At 40.6% G+C, this 23,434-nt stretch overlaps 1 protein-coding gene and 1 long non-coding RNA gene across 2 annotated transcripts in view; one reads left to right on the forward strand and one right to left on the reverse strand.

The window, feature by feature from the left end:
- DPY19L1 (dpy-19 like C-mannosyltransferase 1) overlaps nt 1-10,462 on the reverse strand; it is a 45,072-nt gene extending 34,610 nt beyond the window's left edge. The window contains exons 1-5 of the mRNA XM_053959969.1: nt 10,033-10,462; nt 9,053-9,121; nt 4,006-4,030; nt 3,404-3,491; nt 2,635-2,772 (exon numbers count right to left, since the gene is read on the reverse strand). Coding sequence (XP_053815944.1) covers nt 2,635-2,772; nt 3,404-3,491; nt 4,006-4,030; nt 9,053-9,121; nt 10,033-10,327 — 615 coding nt within the window. The 5' untranslated portion in view covers nt 10,328-10,462. The remainder of the gene's footprint in view (nt 1-2,634; nt 2,773-3,403; nt 3,492-4,005; nt 4,031-9,052; nt 9,122-10,032) is intronic.
- A 110-nt stretch (nt 10,463-10,572) lies between these two features.
- Nucleotides 10,573-11,381, forward strand: LOC128794540 (uncharacterized). The gene is made up of 2 exons (XR_008433182.1): nt 10,573-10,663; nt 10,964-11,381. It is a non-coding gene; the product is annotated as an uncharacterized LOC128794540 (long non-coding RNA).
- Nucleotides 11,382-23,434: the final 12,053 nt, after the last annotated feature.

Raw genomic sequence — 23,434 nt, forward strand, 5'->3', positions numbered from 1 at the left:
GTCACAAGTGCCTGTGTCTGCTGCAGATTTTACAAGTGAATACTCCCTAAAAAGGTATCAGGCTAGGTATTTCAAGCAAAAAAACTATTTTTTGCCAAAAGCTACTTTACATGAAACAGTTAACATGGGCATAAAAATGGAAACAAATCAGTAAGCAGCACAAAATTGCTAGGTCAGTTGGAGCACAGTGATGTTTCTGGAATTTCTATTGTTCTGTATCAGATAAGGCAGTAAATGCAGAACTTGGAAAACAAAAAGCCTAGCTTTCAGACCCAGGAGCATTCTATGGCAAGGCCAGTCCTTTGCTGCAAAAGAACACGTAGAAAAGTCATGCCCTTTCACCAGTTGCCTTTGAATATGCACTTTAAACCCAACTACATGGATCTTTGCAACACACTCCTCATTTCAACTCACATCTTCGTTATCACCACCACACACAGAAATATCAACTGTTCCATAACAATGAACATCCAGAGAACAAACTTAACACATTATCTCTCCACCACAGAAACTAACACATTATCTATAATTTTTCATCAGAAATGAAAACACTACAATTACTAGAACAACCTGACTATGGAGCAAATACTTGGAAAAATCAACTTTATTTGAATTTTAACATTGTACAGCTACAAGGACAACCTTGTAGCTTTCGACAGGTTTTTTTACTGCGTATATGTATAATTTACATAAACGATGTATTGATTGCTACACACTCATTTTACTTTTTTTCCTTTTTTTAAAAGTTTTTAAGGCTAGTACTGGCTGAACTAGCCTTAAAAAGTAGTGAATTGTTTTACTTTTCGTAATTAATTTAACATCCTATTTAGCAATGGGCTTTCCAGATTGGTTTTGATTAATATAATTTTACTATCCATTAAACAAACAAACATTTTATTAGAATTCAGCCTTAGTGCTACTAATGGACTGAAAGGGCTGGAAAGATCCCAAAATATCAAACAGGAAATGAAACGCTTTCAGGAAGCATGACTGGATACTGAGCATCTGAAGGAAAAATTTTACTGCCAACAAATAAATCCACAAGCATCTTCTCACCACACAGCCTCATTATAATCATAAGAAAATTCTATAAATTCAGACAATGTATTTCGAATGTCAAATTGCACCTATTGACAGTTTTATAAATACTGTTATGTGGAAACAGGAGTACTCAAGAAATACACTTAAAAAAAAAACCCCAAAGCACTATTTGCAGGAAATATAGACATTAAGCAGTAAATGACTGAAAGGGGTAGAGGAGACTATTTGTCTGCTTTGCATGTCCACACAGGCACAAAAAAGATGAATGAATTCATACCTTATCACCAATTTCTACAAGCAAGTATAATCCTAGAAATCTGAATGAACAGACAAACCTACACATTTTGCACTGTAATCAACCCAGTGTTCTTATAGAATGTCAGCCACTCTATCTGATTTCATAATATAATTTATTTAGTCATCTTTCAGGATGATACTGATGAGTCTTTAAGAACAAGTTCATTTGACCAGTAATCCTTGATTTTTGAAAGTCAGACTGTAGCTGGAGTCAAGAAATATTTTTCAGCTAAAGGAAATAACTCTTTAGTATTCAAATGATGTTCATAATGGGGCATTTCTAGAACTGAATTGCAATCCATCTGGAGTTAGAAAAAAATTCCAAGCAAACCCTAAACAAGTGAGAGGGCAACAAAAAGTGCTCACCTACATAGCATTTAGTTCTTCCAGAGCAAGGACTTAAGAAGCAAATGAAACCACTACCTGCAACTTGTACAAATACATGCACACCCAGAACTCTTACACATACAGTTCCTGAAAGCAGCTCTGCTCCAACAGAGAAGGAGAATGAGTATAAAAGCTAGGACCCAACAATCACAGCCATTATTGGCTGGTTCTCATAAAAATAAACAGCTGCTGACACATGAAATTACAGAAATGTAATTAACATTAACCGAAGCAAAATGTTTGAGACACCCTGGCAAAACCTTAAGAGACAGAAACCTCAACATTTCTGTACTTTAAACACATGTTCTTTTTACTGATAAAAAAGCAGAGTAGCAATGTGATCCAACCAGGTAACAAGTGAAACATTAAGTATGCAACAAATCAACAGCAGCCAGTCCTCCACAGAAGAATTTCCTATGCAACATCTAACTATTACCACTCATGGATTTCACAGCCACTAGGAACTGTGATGTGCTTGGTCCTGTGAGTTTTGTGTGTTCTACTCAAAATGGAAAACAAAATAACCTCTTGCAACCTGTATCACTTCAGTCATTATTGTCACATACTTCTGATACTTCATACGCCTTATTTCCTGAAGTACATAACATCAGCAACCTACTTGCTTTCAGGGAAAAGAACAAAAAAGACAAGTATAGAATTGGTCTGCAACTTTTGGGCACAAAATACTAAGATCTAGAAAGCTTTCATCATTGATTGAAAATACTTGAAGTTTGGAAATTGATCACAATGTATGAAGTAACTTTCTCATTTGAAATCTGGAACTGAAATACAGTATTTAAGCAACAATTCATAAGTCACTGTACCTTTACAAACACATTTTCCAGACTAACTTTTACAAATTTGTAGTCAAAGCTAAAACAACCAAAGATTTGCAGAAACATAACTCACCTCTGGGTAAAGATTGAACCTTTGTAAGGTGTTAATCACTAAAGGATATTCAGTTAGTTTGTCATTCATAATGGCGCATACTCCACTCCAAAATGATGGTGCCTCAATAATGATCTTGAAGTAGGAATAATAAAGACCCTACAGAAGAACAGATTAATTATTTACAATTAAAGATGTCACTTCTGCTTCAGGAACCACTACATACAAGCTTCATTTTTAAACAAATTTTGTAACGTAACAAACAGGACAGGTTTATTAAAGATGACTATCCAGTTTTCCAAATCTCTTCTATTACTGCCACCAAAACAAGTGACGTGGGTTTCCTTCCACTTTGTTTCATAGCAGACCTGGCAATCTCTCATTTGGGCTGGTAACTATGCATTAAATAGTGTTTCACAATTCTCAAAATAAAAGCAGACAAAAGGGGTGTGTGTGTGTGTGTATATAGGCCAACATATATTAATTGAAAAATATTTAGACAACAAAGGCTGCATAAGAAGACTATAACTGAAAGCAAGGTCTGAGATACTTGCAGTTTTGTATTTTGGGTTCTCCAGAACCATACTTTTAGATTATATTTTAAGTGAACTGTGAAGTGATACATTCATAAGGATCACCTGCAAGTCACACACTCTGCACGTAAAAGTGTAATGCACAGTCGCTGTAAGAGATCAATATGTATACTTATGCAGAATGTATTAAGAAATTCTGGAAAGTCCATGATCAGATTACACACAGAAGTTTTCCAAACACTGAAACATAATCTAACCATTTCCGTGCGAAAAGCCATTTCTCTTTCTAGTGTTGACAGGTGAGAAAAATGACGGTCATTTTCAAAAAGAGTTGTTATGTGACACCTGCCAAAAAATAATAACAATTAAAATGGAATAAAGAGGTTTAGAATATGTACTAAGTCATAGATAGCAAAGACCATTCAATGAATACCCAAAGTTTACTTACAAACTGCTATTGTAATTTATTCATATATTATGCCAATATCCTCATCTATTCAGATAATTTTAAATTGAAAAAGTATTAACACAGAGTATTTATTAAATTCTATGGCATTAGTAACAATACTATAACACTATACATTATACATAAAACTGTAATTATTTTAATTAAAATGCAGACACTGAAAGATTAAGCAGCAATTTTTCACCTGAAAAGCAGGCTTCACTCTTCTCTGAACAGGCTTAAGAAACCTTTCACATCATCTTCACAAGAACAGAATTATTTAGTTCAAAGATAATTTAGTCTTGAAAGTTCTAAATATAAATTATCCCAACATCTTCTCTAAAAATAACTAAAAATTAAATTTTTATTATTTTAAAATATCATATTACTCTGAAGCAATATATTTAACCTTACCAGTGTAGGACTCCTGCAAAAACAGCTGTAAAGGAAACAAAAGGTGCAAAGTTACTAAAATATTTAAATAACTGAACATGAACTCATGTTCACTGCAGTAATTGCAGTACTACTTCAGAGCTGCACAGAAGGTACCCAAGACCCCAGCAAACCTCCACAGCCAGGTCTTTGAAAATTTTCTGTGGTATTCAGCACTAGGCAATGTTTCCACCTACATCTTGCATCACTCAAGCTGACCCACCAGCATCTAATGCACACATTTCAGTTATCAACAACAAAACTGAATTAAAAGCATTTTTTTAAATAAGCATAAATATTTTTAGAATTTTTATGACGCCTACTGTGAGTGTTTGCTCAACTCCTGGCCAGATTTTCACTACCTCATGCTAACGCCTGAAGCACACTACGAGCAGCAAGCAGCGCTGCTAGGTCAAAGCAAGGGCAATTAACAGGCAGAATCTGGTGGCCTGAAAGGGCTTAAGGTCACTCTGCAGCCATTATCACCTGCAGCCTTCTGCAGCCATCTCCTGCACCTCCTGGTGTATTGACTGTCTGACAGCTTCTTCAGAATCTGCTAACTCATGGAAATGCTACAGACCAAACTTTCAAGCTTTAAGGTGAAAATGCAAGCTTAGCCAAAAAGTTTCTGAAGTAGATCCAGCAGCAGCTGGATCCCTGAAGCTTCCGTGCTTCCCAGGTGATAAACCATTACAATGAAAAAGGAAGGATGAAACTCCCACCATCATCTAGGGAATTATTTTGCTGAGAGGTGCACAAGTTAGAAGTTTTAAGTTGAGCTATAAACTATAGAACTTGTGAGTTCAAAATCTCATGCCTTAAATGATGATTCAGTGAATTCCTATGTTAGACTAGCCTGTACTACTAAGTGGACTGGTCCTTGTTTGTCATGTTTGTTTGTTTTCTTTCCTAATGGACTCATAAAATAAATTTTCATTTACAGAGCACACTGTGCTGTAAATATGAGAAATCCAAATGGACCATGACAACCAACACAAATCTAATTGAGACTGTAATTGATAAAAAATTATAGACTCTGCACACAATTAGGTTCCATGTGACCATTTGAAGACTATCTGCACTGCTGCCATATAGATACAGAACAAGGGAGGCAGTCTGAGAGACAAAGGGAAGAGACAAAAGCAGATAAAGCAGTGAGTTAACAGTCCAGGCCTCTGACCTCTTGAGCATGACAAGATCCAAAGAGAGCAAGAACCACTCCATTTCACTTGGGCAGTGCTGACAACAAATGCAGCCCACCAAGGAAGCAAAGCCTGCCTGAGTGAGTGATAATGGGAAGGCATTTAGGGGGACCACAATGCTTCTCCTAGACTGAAGGTGTCTCAGTTACCCTCTAGGCTTTCTGCCATAGAATGATCTGGCAGACTAGCTGTCTTTAATCCACGAAAATCTTCATTGTTAATGACGAACCCTCTTGTTCACATAGGCTGTACGGAGGAGAGAGAAAATGGAGATGACAACCACCCACCCTGCTTAGACCCAGCTGCGGCCAGAAAGGTGCTGAGCACTGTGTCCCTCTCCAGGGTGCTGACTAGCACACACCTTCCTTCTTTCTGGCACCCAGACACTGCTGCTGCCTCTCTGAAGACATGGAACGAGTCAGGTTGCTTGGACATTGGTAAAACACACAGCAATGCCTGCACGCTGATGCAGAATATAGCCCGAGAGTTAGGGAATGTACATTTGTTCAGGCCGCGTGTTACAAGACTAGGCTTGTCTGTTTCTGGAAAGCAGCAGGGATAAGAGAAAGAAAAACACCTTTGCAAACCCACTAAATTTATGTGGAATGGAAGCGGACTTAATGTACACTTCATGCCCTAGTATATATACCAAATATATATACTCCATATATATATATGTATGTATGTATGTATGTATTTCACATATTCCTCCAACACAGAGCCAGGAAGTGCTGCTAATACTGCCAGTGCTTGTTATCATGGTCACAACAAGGTTCCTAACTGTAGCGTGTTGCATTATGACCTAATTTTAAAATTTAAGTTTTGTATGTGAAGAGATTCAAGGTGAAGCTGGATAAGACAAAAAATCACCATCACAAAACAAGACGAAAAACACACAAAAAAATACCTAAAAAAATTTCTAAACTGGCTGCTGGTACAATTTAACAACGTTGACCTCATGCTAAACACTTCACACAGCAGGTGAGGTGGTATTATACCACACTGAAACTTCCCTCAGAGTTTTACAGTTAGAAAATATAGTTCCAGTTAAAAAATAATGACCTCAGTCTTTCACTTAAAACTTCACCTTTTTGTATACTTTCTAAAAAAAAAAAAATCACCAAAATTGCTTGATGAAAGCAGAACTTAATGTTTTAGGAAAGGTTCAGGAGCAGCAGGGGTTATTTTTATACTAAGGACATTTACTTTAGTTCTCATGGAAAGCTGCAAATGTCTTTCAGAAGAGCAGGCATTGATATGACATGGATTTCCAGGTAAGCACATTAGCTCTATCAGCAATGCAGCAAACCATATTCCATACAAAAAAAGCCATGTTCTGCAGCAATTGTATGGAAAGAAACAGAGCAGCCCATACCTTTTTTAGTTATTGCTTATTGAGTAATAATTACACATGTGCACAAGGCATTATTTTATTTCTCAGCAACATTCACAAGATTCCCAGTAAGATTAGATACTGAAATACATTTGCATATACACACACACCAGCTATTAAAAAAAAAAAAATTAAGACAGATCACACATTAGGTAAGAATATACAGTAAAGTCCAATGAATATTAGTTACCAGTATTGCTCATTAACTCAAGTTCACATGGTTCCAAATAAGGCAAATATGCAGTATTTTATAGATACAAATAAATTATCTATTATTATGGAAATTACATTTCACATCCAGACATACCACTTATTCCATAGAGGAAACAATGTCTTTAAATCTGATTCTTCCCTTCAGTAAATGTTTTACTGAGAGTCAATGCAGTAAATGTAAATACATTCACAGTTATTTTGAAGAATTTCATATACATTTTCACAGTATCATTTTATTATAAGTACGAAGTGAAGATCTTTCATAATCACACAGCAATTAATGTTAATTACTCATATTTCAAGAGACAATGGGCTTAATTCATAGACTTCCACTCTAAGTCCAAATCAGCATTTTTCAACAGACTGCATTAAGCCAGTTTCTGATGGAAAACATGCAGCTCAGCTGTCAAATTACCACCCTTTGATCACATTAATGTCCTTACTGGAGAGGGAATGACGGAGGGGACAGGAAGGGAGTACTATAGTCCTACTGCTATAGACACTTACACAGCTACTATGTACTTGAACTTGCAGATGCCATTTTCTCACCCAGCCTAAGAAGCCCTAAAACCAAAGCATATGGTAAGATTTTTGCAGACCAGGGCTATTATGTAAAATCTGATAGATTTCCTATTTTTGCTTGTGTGTTATTCTAAGAAAAGCAGTATGAATGGCATATAAAAAGTATTCTGTTAATTAAATACTGAAGAATAGAGGTATTCTTTGGCCTTATTTACCAAGAAAACAACAAATGCTGAGACACTGTAATCCAAGAGGATGTGAAGGGTACAATAAACTGATTCATATTTTGCAAATATCCACAAAGTGACCAGGTATGAATACAGCAGAACTGGAAACAATGAGGAACCTGCAAGCATTGACTACTTGTGCAGCTTAGTCAAGTTGTCACATTCTGAAATTCTGTGCAATATAATAAGGATGTCTTCAGGAATAAGGTCTCAAGTCAATGGTCATCATGAAAAAAAAAAACCAAATAACATAATAGGGTGAAGTGTTGTATAAGAACATCCTTGAAAGTCTGACAACTATACTGCTGCACGTAAATTGGGAGATAATTCATAAGAGAAAAAAATTCACACTCTATAATTAAACTAGCTCCAGCTGTGGGAGCCTCTGTTTTTAAAATATGGGCCTTAGATCTTAAGCAAAGCAACAACAAAAATTCAAATTCCACTAAACTTAATCAAAACTCACTATTTCATATTTAGTATATGTACATTCTTTGCTACTGCAAATATTGTATGCTAGTACATACTTTGCTATTACGCCAATTGAAAAAAAAAAATCCCTGAAATATTTAATAGGTTATCTAGGTGTCATGGACAAATTCAAATTCCAGAAATTATAAAGCTCTCTCCCTAATCTGCTCTCAAATTTCAATCAGAGGAAAGCATTTTTCAATTCTGACCATCATTTTAGCATTTCTGTTTCATTTAAGTAACTACAAGTCTAGGAAATGCTGAATAAACAGATGTAAGCAAAGCAATTCAGGAACACTTTATTCATTAATTAGTTTGTAAGCTAAGGGCTGTTTCCCTGCTACTACTTTGCAATGTAATTCATCAAACTGAAGAAACTCCCTCTGGCAACCAGGACTACTGGTGATGTGATTAATAGTACCAGCATCTTTGGAATACCCTGAAAGTCTTTATTAGAATACCTTTTAGAGTATATCTAATGGTGCATGTGACAAATATGCTATGACCTAACGTTTGTTAACTTTAGGAATGCATCTCTTTACAAATACTTTAGGTGTTTTTTTCAAGATTTGGTCATTAACCATTTCATTATTTATTCAAAAATATTCCCAAAGATAATAACATCCGAATTTACATCCCTCTACAACTGTATGTTCTTCCACTGAACAAGCTGTTGTGATTACATTACTTAATAAGAGTTGCTGCCTTTTTTTTTGCCCCCTACAAATTAATGACTAGATAGGAGAAATATGTAAATACATGGAAATATTTTTTCCTATTTATTTCCTATAAATATTGTGATACCACATCAACTGCTACAGTAACAGCTTTCCAAAAGTTACCAGGTAGGAAGTTATTTCCTGTCCCTTTTCAATATTGGCTGTTTTTTTCTTTTTCAAAGTTGTATTTCCAAATATATTTTGACACAATTTACAATTACACAGAAAGAAAGGTAAAAAGATCAGTACTTCGCTCCCCCACGATGTATTCCTTCTACTTACCCAGAAGGAACGTGAGCCAAATGTTGCTATCAGCTTTTGTGATGAAGGCCTTTCTGTCGACAACAAATACTGCCAAAAGAACACAAGCACCTTAAGGATCACTTAAGCACAGCGTCTATAAAAAAAAAATCTGAGCTCTGCAACATTAGTTTTATGTAAAAATCTCAACTAGACCTCAAAAATGCTGAAAGAAACTTCACTCGGCAAGTTCATAACTACACATACAAGCTTTAAACATCACAGATAGACTACTGAGGTGACTACATAAATCATCAGGTTTTTAATTTCTGAAGTAACTTTTACAGAATAACTTGTCAAAAGGGAATTTCTACACAGCTATATTACTGGCAAATTTGCTCAAGCAGAAAGTCAGACTTCTAAAGAATACTGAAACCTCCATGCTTTCCAGAAGAAATAAGCTGGTCATGCCAGCACCGCAAGCTGCGATAGTCAACACCACCAGACAGACTGTTTTAAGAAGAGTTACTTACACAAAGAGCACGTTTCCCCACTTCTCCTCCAAAGGATGCTGAAGTGGTAAAAAGCCTTTTCCCCTTCCCTCGCCCCCATTTCTCGCCGATCCCTGTGTGGGTTTTGTCAGCTTTTCTCTCTCTTTACCATACCCGCGCTGTGACAGGCTGGAGCACGGGCCCGGCAGAGCGGGAGCGCGACCTCGCCGCCGCTGCCCCGGGCAGCGCCAGACACCGCCCGCCGCCTCCCTTCCTCCTTCCCTCCCGCGGGAGGGACCTTCCCGCCCGCCGGACCCCGATTGCGGCTTCCCGGGAAAAGACCTCCCGGCGATCCCTGCCCCGGCAAAAGCCACCCCGTGCCACGGGGCAAGGGTATCGCCACTTGCCGGAAAGAGGGACGGGAAGCGGCGCTCAGCTCCATCGCACTTTTCCCGAGCGGAAGGGCCGGCTCCCATCCCCGCGGGGGCAGAGCGAGCGGAGAGGGGGCAGGGTTCGGGGCAGGAACCTCACCTCGGAGCCGGTCTCCGCAGAGACGCAGGAGACTCAGGGGGCCGCGGCCCAGCAGGTCCCGCTCCCCGTCCGCCGCGGGCCCCTCCCGGTAGGGTCCCCGGGGGTCGCCCCGGGCTCCCCGCCGGCCGCCGCCTCCCTTCCGCATGGCGCGGGCCCCGCCGGAGCCCTGCCTCCCGGGCGAGTGCGGCCGGCGGCCGCGGCTGGGGCTGGCGCCCGGCGACTGCTGCTGCTGGTGCTGCAGCCCGGGCTTGAGCGGCGGCGACTCTTTGTTCCTGCCTCGGCTCGGGACGACCATCTCCGCATAGTCCCCGCCGGGGCCGGGGCGCCGCGCCGGAGGGGAGGGCAGCCGAGCCGAGGGGGGCGGTGCTCAGCGAGGAGCTTCCCCCACCCCCTGGCAGGGCCCGGAGGCCACGGGGCGGAGCCCCAGCCGGCGGGCTCGTAGTAACGGGGCGAGGGGGCGGCCGGTCCTCGCTCCGCCGCTGCCGCCGCCCGCTCCGCCCGGCTGGACACGTGGGGGCGGGGGCGGCGCTGCCGGCGGGGCGGGGAGCGGCCCCCGCGGCCCCCGCTCCGCCCCGCCGCTCACGGACGCACCGCCCCGGAGCTCGGCGAGCAGGGGGAGGAGAAGGAGGAGGTGGGAGCGGGGCTGTTCGCGCTCACTCCTTCCCTCTTCTTTCCGAGGGACGGTCGCGGTTCTCCCGTCCGTCCCCGTGCGGGTGGGCCTGCCCCCCGCGGTGCTGCGGCCTCGTTCTCCGACACCTCTTGGTTTTTCGCTCAGTTGCCTTTCCCGTTGTTCCCGGGCCGTTCATCTCTGTAATATCGTCTACTTAAACTGAGTCCACCCTGGAAGTGCCCATCGTCCCTCCGCCCGCCCAAATTCCCAAAATTTAACTCCCAGAAGGTAACTTGTCTGTGTTGTTGCTGCGTCCTATAGGGCTTCCGCACCACAGAAAACACCCCTCTTCCTTCTACGTCTGGAGTTTTATTGTGGGTTTGCCTTTGCAATGCAGTCGCTTTGCTCATGAGCACCCTGAAGATCCAGCCAAACCCTTGCTTGGAGTTCAGAGGTTAAAAGGCCCCGTTGCACCTAAACCCTGTGCGGACCCTTGGGACATGAGGTGTTTCATGACTGTTCCAGAGCTTCAGGAGCTCCCAGTCACCATCCCTGAAGCTCCTACTCTAATTACTCCTCTTTGAAGAGTGGTGAATATACAGCACAACTGTGGAACAAGACCCAGCTATAGCAAAGCCGCTGTTCCTCCTCCTCCTTGTGCTCTCCTACTCCACATTGAACAGCACTCAGGCAGTGGCTCATCCAATAGGAATATATTAATATATTAATTTAAATACCACTTTTTGGTAGTGTTGATTAAATATAGCAGAGTGTAACCTCTTCAGTAAATGCAGCCTCTCCAAACAGATCAATTTCACTCTTACCTCCCTTACCTCTTCTTCTTTTTCTCTTTCTTGACTGTAGCTATTCCTTGCCTCCCAGGTGCTCCTCATTGCTGTCTTCAGGCTTTTCTTTATCCCTCTGCACTCTCCATTTTATGTTCTTGCTCAAACAAGTTTTCTATGTTTGAGTTTTCCATTTAACTCTGTTTACTTTTCCTAGCCTTTCTGCTTTTTTTCCTCTGACATAACATATATATGTTTCTCCTAAAATGTTTACAACCTCTTTATGTCCATCTCCTTTTCCTAATTATTTTTATGAATCCTATCCTGTGAAATACAAGGTTTGAGTCTAATGTGGCAAATACCCTACTAAGTATTTTTAAAAAAATTATTAAACAGATAGATAACTGTCACATTGTTAGCACAGGAAAATAATTTTGGCTCAGATTCAGCTACTGAGGCAATGGAAGTGTAAGAACAGGGTGGCTTTTGCTGTCTTTGTGGTAGTAGTGAGGCCATTTACACCCCAATAAGGTTGTGAAGATAAAACTGGTACTAAACAAACCAGCCTGTGGGACTGACAGAAATCCTGTGTGTCCAAGTCCTCCTGGCTCATATTTCTCTCCTTGCTGGGGGAGAACCACCCTTCTACTACTATTTGTTTTGGGGAGATAACTGCAAAGGACGTGCCTTACACTGATCTCAAAAAAGCAAGCAAGGAAGAAGTACAATTTTTCATAGAAGACAGACAGTCTCCTGAGTACACAGGCTCTTCTTCCACTATGAATTATGTGTGGCAGTTTCATAGTGCAAGAAACATTTATCTGTGCTTATTACATACTAAATATAAATGAAGGCATAAAAGGAACACCTTTCAAGTGTTTGAAGACTACATACCATTTTCCCCACCTGCTTTTCAGGAGAAAAAGTCCCACAATCTGCTTTTCTTTGTATTTGATTTTAATTGAGTAGCCTTGTTATAAATTCAGTAACCAAAGGAGTCTGTTGTTGCTGTCTGAGTGATTGAAGGGTACAGACTCCAGATAGAGTTTTGTACTTAACCAGCATAGAAAAAGAGCAATATGATACGTCCTGCTGATTTTTCACTCCTGTAAACGATATTTCAATTTTTGCCAAAATCAGTAGAATCATGGAACATTTAGAAACTTGAAGGGTTGATTTTATTAAGGTTCATAAAATTGCTGTGGGATGGCTCAACCGTTGAGATTAACTGGGCCTGATCCAGCCTGCAGCAGATCAATTACCTTCAGGCTGTTTTCTCCTTAGTAAAACTCTTCAGGCAATTTATTTCAACAGGTGCCACCCACAGAACCTGGCTACAAAGGCACATACTACTAAACAATTCTAAAGGTTTTAAAAGTTACTATAAGTGTACAAAAACAGAACATCACATTCTTAAATGTAAAGGTGCCCATACTCAGCAACCATGAATTGCTATGGAAAACCTCCAACACTACTTCAGAAGAGCAGTACACCTCTAAAAATAAAATGACATTTGTTTCAATCTGTAACATACAAGTAGTAAGAAATAAAGCTTGGGTTTATATCATCACAGGAATTGCATATTTTTTTGAGAAGTGCTATGTTTAATATCCAGCATCACGTTTCAGACTGTGTGGCTAATTACTAATCCTGCACACTACATCAAAAGGAGTGATTCCAATAAATCTTTCTGTTTATAACAAAAAAGGAAGGGAAGGAAAGAAATATATCTCTGAAAATAAATTAGATTTTTCTCAACTCTCAAGGGTGCTGACGGACATATACAAGTACATAGGAGAGACATAATCTTATTCCGATTGTCCTAACTTCTTTTGTCCAGGGAAAGCAAAATTAGTAAGAGTTTGTTCCACAGTTTTCTGCTGTCCCAGAACAGGGCACATTCTGGAACACAATATTTCTCTTTCCACTAGGTCTTCTCTATCTCTTTGCTCATACATTTTCTGATCACTGGTCCCTTCATATTTCCAAATCACTCTGATACAGATATCAGCAATCTCAACTGCATAGTGGTTGTGACACACTGTCAGTGGAAATAATTCACAGTCCTCAGGAATAAGCCCTGCTGGTGAAGCACATTGGCCTTGGCAGTTCCTATACATTCTCTAACAGTATTTGTTCCTCGGGATGCTGGATGGGCACACCTCATTACCAAACGGTCCAGAGCTTGCATTCCTCTCCCTCACTCATTCTCATCTTCTGTAGTGTTTCATTACAAAAAAGTTCTCTCTTTTTCTCTTGCCTCAAGTGAGACCTTTGCTTTCTAGTTTGTTACCAATACCAACCCTTTCTCTCTCCAGTCACCTTCAAGGTGGTCTGAATAAGGGTGCCTATAGAGATTCCCTTTTTCAGTCTGTATTGATGTTTCTTGTACTGCTCTGCTTTGTTCCAGTGGCACCGCCTCAGAGCGTATTCTGCAGATTTGTGACAAGGCTGCCGTTTTCACCTACCACAGGGCTTTGCTTCTGTGAAGTTTCTGTTGATCCCCCACACTTTCACACGTTCAGCAGCAGACTTAATAATAGCAGGACTGCATTGTAGCAAGTTAGGGAACTTCAGGCTCCCTTTCCTTGGTTCATTTAATCCAAGGTTAGCATGTAATGAAGGCATGTTCTAGAAAGTATGTCTCTTCAGAAAACCACTGTGTGACTGGTTAGATGTACTCAACCTAGCATTAAATGAGCCATTTTGAGTGCTGACAGCAAGAGAGCGGCAGCAATGTGGCACTCAGAGCCTCAGGTAACTAACCAGGAGGTTAGAGCATTTTGAGCTTAGCACCATATGGCCATATCTGACTTAACTCATTATTTATACTACTTGAGCTTCAGTCACAGCGCAGACAAATTCTTACTTACAGAAAGATCTTTATGAAAACAGAAATATTTGGGACCTCTTCTTGTGAAGACCAGGCTGAATATAGGTGCAGAAGACAAAGGAGTCTTGTAAGGCAGAAGTAAAGATGTGGGATTGCCATTGGAGTTTGTACATGGAGGAATTTGCTAGGGAAAAACAAGAACAGCAGAATGCAGTGGCAAATTATTATAGTGTGTACCTTGTCCTTTCTAACAGCTTTATGGGACCAGTTCACTTTCTGCAGGATACAATTATTCCCCCTTGAGCTAACCCCTTTAAACATACATTACCTGTATTCTGAGGAGGGTGAAGTATGCTCCTGGTAGGTTAGTAATCTGATCTCTGCTTGCACATGTCTGCTCATATGTATCTTCTCTCACTTTTAAAGTTGCAGTTGCATTAACTTTAACTTTTATATATATAAAAAACCATGTAAAACTGGATTATCTGTGTATGGCTAACTGCTCATACAACTAAAACCTTGTTTCTACTAGAAACAAATAAGAACAATTTACCTAGCTTGCCTACCCTGGCAACAACAACAAAAGAAACAAAAAATCACATATTTTGAATGAGAGGTCCTGGAAAGCCCTTCTATCTTTGACATGGAAATTACTTCCTTTGTTTTTTATAATGTTGATTATAAGCCTCAAACTTCCTGCTGCCAGAATAACACTGAAGAACATTAGTGACTCAGAAAACCTAATTAGTTTCCACCAGAGTTCTCTTATTTTTTTTGCTTTCAGTTTCCAGTACCATATATTCATGCTACCTTAAGTGCTTCCCTGCAGCTCTGAAGAAAAAAAAAAAGTTAAAATAAAGGGGCCACTAAATATAATGACTTCAGAAAAAAATTTCTGAGAACCTTTTAGGTAGTTCTAACATATTTCCAGTTACCCTTCTTCCCTTGCTGCAAACAGAATGATGAAAGCAGCATAGGCGTTCATTTGCCCTGTTGAGCAGTTGACTGGGAAGATTTGGCAATGCCCCTTCCTAAGTCATGGAGTGTGATCATCTCCTCCCAACTGAGGCCTGGAATGTTCCTGTAATTCTTCACTGTTCTGCAGACTTTTAACTCCTCTGCATGACATAATCTCCTTACAGATTTCAAAATGAAGATCTCTTGCTGTACATGCCACATTCTCATTGCGTGGCATTTGGCCACTGTGAGTAGTCATGCTAATTTGGCATAGATGCCATGATTCACAGCCACAGCAACTGCATCTCATTATGCTTCTATTTGGAGGAGCAAATTATAGAGTAAGTTATCCAAGGACCACAGAAGTCAATATTTACAAGCAGAAGTGATGGATCTGGCTTCCCCTAACCTGATTTACTAGCCACTGTGGTTTTATTTAATTTTTTATGGAGTTGGTGTTTATCTGCTATGTCTCTAAGTAGTAGCTGCCAAAAGATGCATCAGAGAACAGGGAGGAAGCAGCTTGCAGTGACAAGCAGAAGCTAAGTGATAACAACAGAACAGGACCATACGAACATGGGCTGAACTACTACTGTTTCATAGCAGATGCTCGCTGTGTGAGATTGAGAATATAGACACTACTTATGGTGGAAATACAGGAAGATCAGCAATGGACTTAGAAACAGGAGGAAAGCAATGATCTGGAAGTGCTCACAGAATAGCTTTTCAGTGAACAACTGGCAGAGCAGCCAGATGTGAGAGACGGTGGGGCTCTTGAAATATGTTGCCATATTGAAGTCAGTGTATCTGCATTGGTGGAGATTTACTGGCAAATCTGTTTTGGCAAGAGAAACTTGTGGACCACTGTGAAATACAAACAGCTGTATCAGAAACAGCAGCAAGGTCTAAGCTTGCTTGTTCAGATGTTAGGAAATTTATTTCTGTTTCACTCTTTGCTTAACCTGATTTTCATTTTGGTGGGAATTCCAGAATGTGCTTTGCTGCCCTGGTTACTGGAGGTCAAGAAGAGGCACATTAAGACAGTGATAGAAAGTACCTCTGGCAAACTGAGCAACATGGCAGACAAGACTGAAGGCAAGATAATCCTACACATCAAACACCCCTTAAATGACAAATGAAGTCTTTGCTTGGGAATGCTGCTTGCTTTTTGTATATGAATAGGTGAATTCTTTATGAGAAACTGAGGTGACTAACACAGTCACTTTCACTTTGAGGGCTTCACTTTTACTTTCTTGGTAAATTTGGTCTTTTTGCTAGATATCTTATGAGGAGGAGGAAAAAAGAGATACTGAGGCTACAAACCCTTTAATCTATACCCATACAAGACTAAAAATGTGATACAAATTTTACACAGAAAAATTTTGAAAATGGTACTTGGAGTCCCTGTTGGTGACTAAAAATAGTAGTTGCATCTTCTCATCTCCTTCCTCACCTTTTCAACTTTTTCACAATCTGTCTCCAAGCATGATCCTAAATATTTCATTATACATTCTTGAACTTCGTTAAGAATAGCACCCAACTCAGGCTTTAAAGTCTGTGTTCAGAAAACATTAAGATGTGCCACAGTGTCAAGCATGATGGAATTCATCCCTTTTTTTCAATTTGTTCCTGTGGAAATTTGTAGTGATCATGTGCTTACACTATCTCTAAGTCCCACTCCTCCTTGCTTTTTGACATTATTTCTCTAGTCTCTAGAACTACTAAGAATCAAACAGAGCTTTTTTTCTGTTGGAATAGGGCATTTGTCTGTGTCTGGTCAGCTGTGTTCACAGAAAGGCTCAGTTACAGCCCAATTTGAAGCTTATTTTTGAGGTCACAGTGCCCTCTACTGTCCAATGCATCCTCTCTGCTGTTGCATCATAATTAAAAACAATAGGTGAAATAACGCGTTCATCTGTGTTTCAATATACTCTTTCATCTAGGCTAGTAGGCCGAGTCTGGGGTTGTTTCATTGACTGAAAAGAAAACAGATTGGCTGGGCCATTATTATTTCTTGCTGACTAATGCCGTTTTGTTGGAGTTGCTGATAATTTAAATTAAACCACTGGTCTATGCAGATCTTGAATCACGCCTGACTTGTAAATGTTGAGTAAGTCTACATAAGGAAGCACTTGGAGATGCATGCAAAGTAAGAAGAATCAGGCCTGTGTTTCAAGGACAAATTGTAAATACCTTTGCCACAGATTTGTATTGCTCCAGGTGATCATTGCAGCTCTGCAGATACAAATTACCTGTTACTTACAGAGGTGTTCTTTACAAGCTCCTCTTCAATTTGGTTTGCCTTCGCTCTCTCCATGAGTGATGTGTGGCAACATAGGTAGTTTCACGTCCCTGTGAGTACCACCTGGAGCACCACAGACTGTCCTGTGAGAATGCCTGGGACCATTCCTGCTTGCCCACCAACCATTGCTCACACGTAACCACAGACCCTTGGTGGCACTCCCTCTCTCACCCCAAAAGCCCTATTTTACATTTACACAAGGCATGGACTGATCTGCCCATTCCATCCCTACCATAAGAACTTTTGATGTTACCAAAAACAATTCAAAAGAAGTATCTATAGGCAACAAAAATCTCTAGCCTCACAGCATGCAGCTGTCAGCACTGAAGAGATTATGTGAGGAGAGGGGGGAAAACTCCTAAAATATACTGTTTGCTTCATATTCTCAATTTCTGTTTAGTTTGACAGAATAACTCGTTATGCTCAGACAGCAGCAGCTGACTTATTGTTTCACAAGGCAGGTGCAACCACTCCAGTTCCTCAATGTGCTACAACTTGTTTCCCAGTAAGGGATCTTGTAGCATGGCTCCCCATGGCGTGACACGTGGGAGTTCAGAGGATTTCTCTTCCAGAGAGATTGCATTGATGATATATATATCAAGGTATATGTTGATGATGGACTGAAGCCTGAATACAGGATGGCATTCATTTTCTCCTGCTAGCCCCACAGCAAAATGAGGAGAATTCACTAAATAATGCCCATACATAAAGTATGCATATACAAGTGTATGTGTTTGCATGCATGTATATATAAAAAAAATCTATAAAATACTAAAAATCTTGCACTGCTGGGCATGAAAGGCATATTTCACAAGACAGACCTATCTTTTGCCATTTCTCCCATGCAGCTGTCACGTCATAAAGTCACAGAGAATTTCACTGAGTAGAGCTGTGGTTCCAGAATGAGTCCCAGGGCTGCACTGCAAGGATATAATGGCCCCCTAGTAATCCTGGGTTTTGCTGCAGAAATGCTTCATGGGAAGGATGCTTTTAAAATTGCCACTTAATGGAAGGAGAAAAGAATGTCAAACAACAAAATGACTGTCAGAAAAAGATGATAAAGTTTTAAAAGGTATTTCCTCTTTAGAGGAAACTTTCTCATCTGTTGAGGTAGTACTTGGAAAAATTCTGTCTGCCTTTCAAACAGACCACTAACAACTCAAAACTGCCCGTACCGGGTTTCAAGTAGTTTCATGTTTGCACACCATATGCGGAATTCCATTTTACAGGCAGCATGGAACCTCCACATTTCAGCTGGTATTATAAGCCTTATTGCCAGCATTGTCAGAAAAACTGCAGAAGAAAGAATACAAAATGCATTATGACAGTCTTACTTTGCAGCCATCTATTAACTTTAGTTAGTACTAGGGAGATCTCAGCTGAAGGAATTTGTCTGATGGTGAACACTGCACTTCAGTAGCATAGACCTACTGAAAGACAGGGACTTTTCATAATCTCCTTTATCCCTTGCTGTCATCCTTATTTTACATCAGCCATGGTAGTTGCAAAGCAGATTTCCCCCTCCACCAAGCACATACAGCAGAAAACACCCTTGAGGTCTACACAATGAAGATGCAAAAAGTAGCCTGGAGAAGAGTAATCAGAAGGAATGTAATATCAGTTTTCAAGTAGGCGGAAGGTTGCTACAAGAAGTGACAGAAGCATGGATAAGGAGTGAAGGGCTAAAATTTCAGTCTGGGTCAGGCTAGATATTAGGGCCAATTTCTAAAGAAAGAATAGTTAAGCATCAGAATCTTTAAAGGACCTGTGGAGTCTCCATTGTTGGGGTCTCTTAAAAACAAAAAAGATAAACATCTTCCAGAGGTGGTTTAATTATAAACTGATCTTGGCTTGAGTCAAGGAGATGATCGCTGAAGACCCTTTTCTGCCCTACCTATTATTATTATATACCAGCTAATCCCTCAGTGAGTATGAAAAAAAATCATCCCAAGTATCCCCTGACCCAGCTTTGAGCTTGAGACCATCCAGCTCCTAATATACTGAAGAAAATGCTACTTTTACCCTAAGGTGCCATGTTGTTTTATCACAAAGGCTCAATGTAACTTGGAGATTATCAGTCTTCAACAGTAAACTACATGGGCAACATCTTCAAATTTTGCCACTACCTGAAAAAGAAGGGAAAAAAAAAAAAAAAACAAACAAGAAAAGAGAAAGAACTCTGAAAGCAGAAGAGCAGGGACAAACCTGTAATATTTGCTTGGGCCCTTGTTTTGAGGTGAGAGAGCAAAAGAAGAAAAGAAGGAAGAAGTAACACTGAGTTTGCAGTTGAAAACTAGCCTGTGTCTTAAAAGAGGCACACAGGTTTCACTACTAGGTCTGCCACAGATCTACTTTTTAAGTACAATGGATGGTCTAAAATGAGGTGATAACAAGGAAGGAAGAGAGCTGTGACAATAATTGATTAGTAGCATTGAGAATAGGGAATGTATATGCAGCATGAGAATGAAGAGGAGTAGGCAATAAATGAGGAAGAAAATGAAAAGTCAGAGGACAAAGAAGGAAAGAGGAAAGAAAAGTCATATTAGAAAATAACTTTAAATGTGCAAGTGCAGCAGAGGCCACATAACTCTAACAAAGATTCTGTGCTTTTCAGTGTTTCTTATGTTTTTAAAGGAGTGCTACAGGGAGAAAAAAAAAATCTAAGTGCTGCAGTGAATCTTGGCCCTGGAACCTGCATCACCTGGCCTGCTGCTTATAGTAGGTCAGACACCCCAAAACAGCACACTCCCAAAGACATGTAAAAACAGTCAGCCATGGCTAAATTTCTCATGTAATTCAAGAGATTGAGAAAGCATCCTTGTATGTACCTTCTCTACCTCAGGATAGAATAAATGTTGCTTTCTCATGGCATCATATCCACTCTATTGCCCTTGTTCAAGAGTGGGTCTATCTGTCTATTCTGTGATAGATTTTTGCTACTGTCTTCTTTTGAACTGACTCGAGGTTTCTTCCTATTCGGGATTTCCACAAATAAGTCCCTTGAAGGTCTTGTGAAGAGCCTGTTTCTGGTCCTCCTTCCTCATTGTCACTACTACCTGAATTAGAATCATAGAAGGATAGAAAATGCTGAGTTGGAAGGGCCCCATCAGGATCATCGAGTCCAGCTCCTGGTCCTGCACAGGACAGGCTGAGAATCACATCTTGTGCCTGAGAGCATTGTCCAAACACTTCTTGAAATCAGACAAGGCTTGGTGCTGTGGGAGCCTGTTCCAGTGCCCAGTCCCCCTCTGGCTGAACAGCCTTTTCCTGATATCCAATCTAAATCTCACCTGACTCAGCTTCATGATGTTTCCTCAAGTTCTGTAACTGGTTATGAAAGTGAGGATATCAGTGTCTGTTGCTCCTCTTTCCCTCACAAGGAAGAGAGGGCTGCAGTGGGGTCTCCCCTCAGTCTTCTCCAGGCTGAACAGACTAAGTGACCTCAGCTGCTTCCCCTCAAGGCCTTTCACCATCCTCATTGCTCTCCTTTGGATTCTTTCTAACATCTTCATGTCTTTTTTATATTATGGTGCCCAAAACTGCACACAGAACTCAAGGTGAGTCCCTTGCTTGGCTGGAGATGCTGTGCCTGATGTCCCCCAGGACAGGATTGGCCCTCCTGGCTGCCAGGGCACTGCTGACTCATGTTCAGCTTACTGTCAACCAGGATTCCCAGGTCCTTCTGCAGTGCTGCTCTCCAGCCTCTCATTCCCTGTGCACACAACTGGAGTTGCCCTGTCCCAGATGCAGAATTTGACACTTGCCCTTGTTAAATTTCATAGAAGAACTGCACCCCTTCTGCAAGAAGAAAAGAAAAGCCAAAGAAGGCAAAGAAGTTCACACCCACCTTCCAAAACAAAAGATTGCAACTGCACCTTCAAGTTTTTCTTACACTTCTCCTGTTGCAAGGTCCTTAATAAACACTCTCAGGTTTCTGTCCTATCCCTGCTCTACTCTTTGGACTTGCCCTATCTGTGTCTTAAAGTGCCTGTAATTTTAGCACTGATGGAATTGGATTTTTTTTTTCTGGGGTTTAGCCCTCCTGTTTCTAGAAAAACTCTCCAAATATGGTTTGGAAGAAGAAGGAGGAATTCAAACTCAAGATCAGTCATATGTCTTTACTCCTCAGAGATGGCAGGGCTATGGCAGACACATGCTTTGGACTTCAGCATGTCCATTAAAAGAGAATTATTCCCATTTCACTAAGGTGTTCAGCTGAGACAACCTGATCCTTTTGCAGAGACTGTATTCATCCTTTCCAGTGTGTGATTCCATTTCTTTCATTGTGTCCACTTGAATGCAAAATCCAAAATATGAATATTAAAGAGGAAAATAAGTCCTTATGGTCATGATCTTTACTCAGTTTATTACAGGAAAATATGTTTGGATATATGAATTTGTCTAATTATATGAAATATTTTTTTACTATATAGCCAGTTCCAACTTAATTCAACATTACACTTTAAAATGGCGGGGTGTGGCTTTGTAATTTGATGGCTTCTATATTAATGACAGTTTAGGTCAACATGATCAGTGGAAGTAAAAGGGGAAAAAATGCTGAGACCATCGGCATGCTTTCTGAGACCCGAAGTGAAGGGCTGCAAATGTATGAAAACGATTGCCACAAAAGAAAATATATGCATCTTTATGCAAACATGCAATCTACATAGTTTTGCCCTGAGTAAGGTGTTAGGTGTGGCCGTGATTACCCGGTTCGGCAGCAGCAAGTCCTGAGCAACTATTCAGTTGCTCACACAACTCTGGTGTGGAAAGAAAGCTCTAAGTGGGTGCAGACATCTCCTTTAATCCTTGCAAGGCTTCCTGAGCTTTGTAAATTGGCTTTTGTGTAAATGAAAATCAGGCTGTGTATTTTCTGCCTGGTATGGTGTTGAGTGCATGTTACAAAAGTATTTAAAGATTACTTCTTTGTTAAGATACAGAGCAAAATAATTGTTTTGTCTACCTGGAAGAAATTAGAAGTACTACATGTAGATACAAGCTAATTCTTTTCTCTTGCTCAGGCTCAAGTAATTACAGACAACAGTAATATTTACTTAAAATAAGAGAGTAAAAAAATTTTATCTTACCATTCATAATCCAAAAAGACATTTATGACTTGTCTGGATGCCATCCAACCAGTAAGTAGAAAACAAACAAACAAAACTACTGAGATAAAAACAAACAGGGAAAACCTAATCAACTTAAGAAACATAAATAGTTATCCGATGCAGGCCAGCATGCTTTCACTCACCATGTGGATTTTGTACCTGAGGACCTGGTAGAAAATCTGGGAAAACATACCCGAGGCAGACTGTGTTACATATTGTATATGGGGGAAAGAAAGGGGCATTGCTGCCTGGAAAACATCCGAGGCATTCCAGTGAAATTGCGTAGCCGTAGCAGAAGAGGTTCCCGGGCAAAGAACTGAGTTACCGCTGTGTCACAGGGGATAGAGGTCAGAGGAGAGGGGAGGCAGCGGGAATTTAGGCAATACCTAAATTGAGGTGGCACGTGGGGCGCACGGAATATATTGCGTACACAAATCCCTCTTTTTCTTACTTCTGTTTTTCCCCTCTCGCTGTTTCCTCTCCCGCCTGCCTTCTCCCGGAGGTGCCGCCGGCAGAGGGCACAGGGCGCCCGCGGGACTCGCGGCTGCGCTCCCCTCCGCGCTGCTCGTCCGGGCAGCCCCTGCCTCACAGGTGTGTAACCCAAAGACCATCAGCTTTCGATTAGGAACAAACAAACTGAAATGTTCCTGTGTGCGTACCTTCAGAGTAGGCTGAGTGTTAGGGCACGGGTGAGAAACTCACTGATGCCTGACAAGAAATCATGAAGGTGACTGCCCTTCTTTTTTTTCTTTCCTTTTTTTTAAATTTCTTTTTTAATCCAACAATAAAAGCTATGATGGAGTGGCA

This window comes from Vidua chalybeata, chromosome 1 (assembly GCF_026979565.1).
Source record: "Vidua chalybeata isolate OUT-0048 chromosome 1, bVidCha1 merged haplotype, whole genome shotgun sequence".
NCBI lineage: Eukaryota > Metazoa > Chordata > Aves > Passeriformes > Viduidae > Vidua > Vidua chalybeata.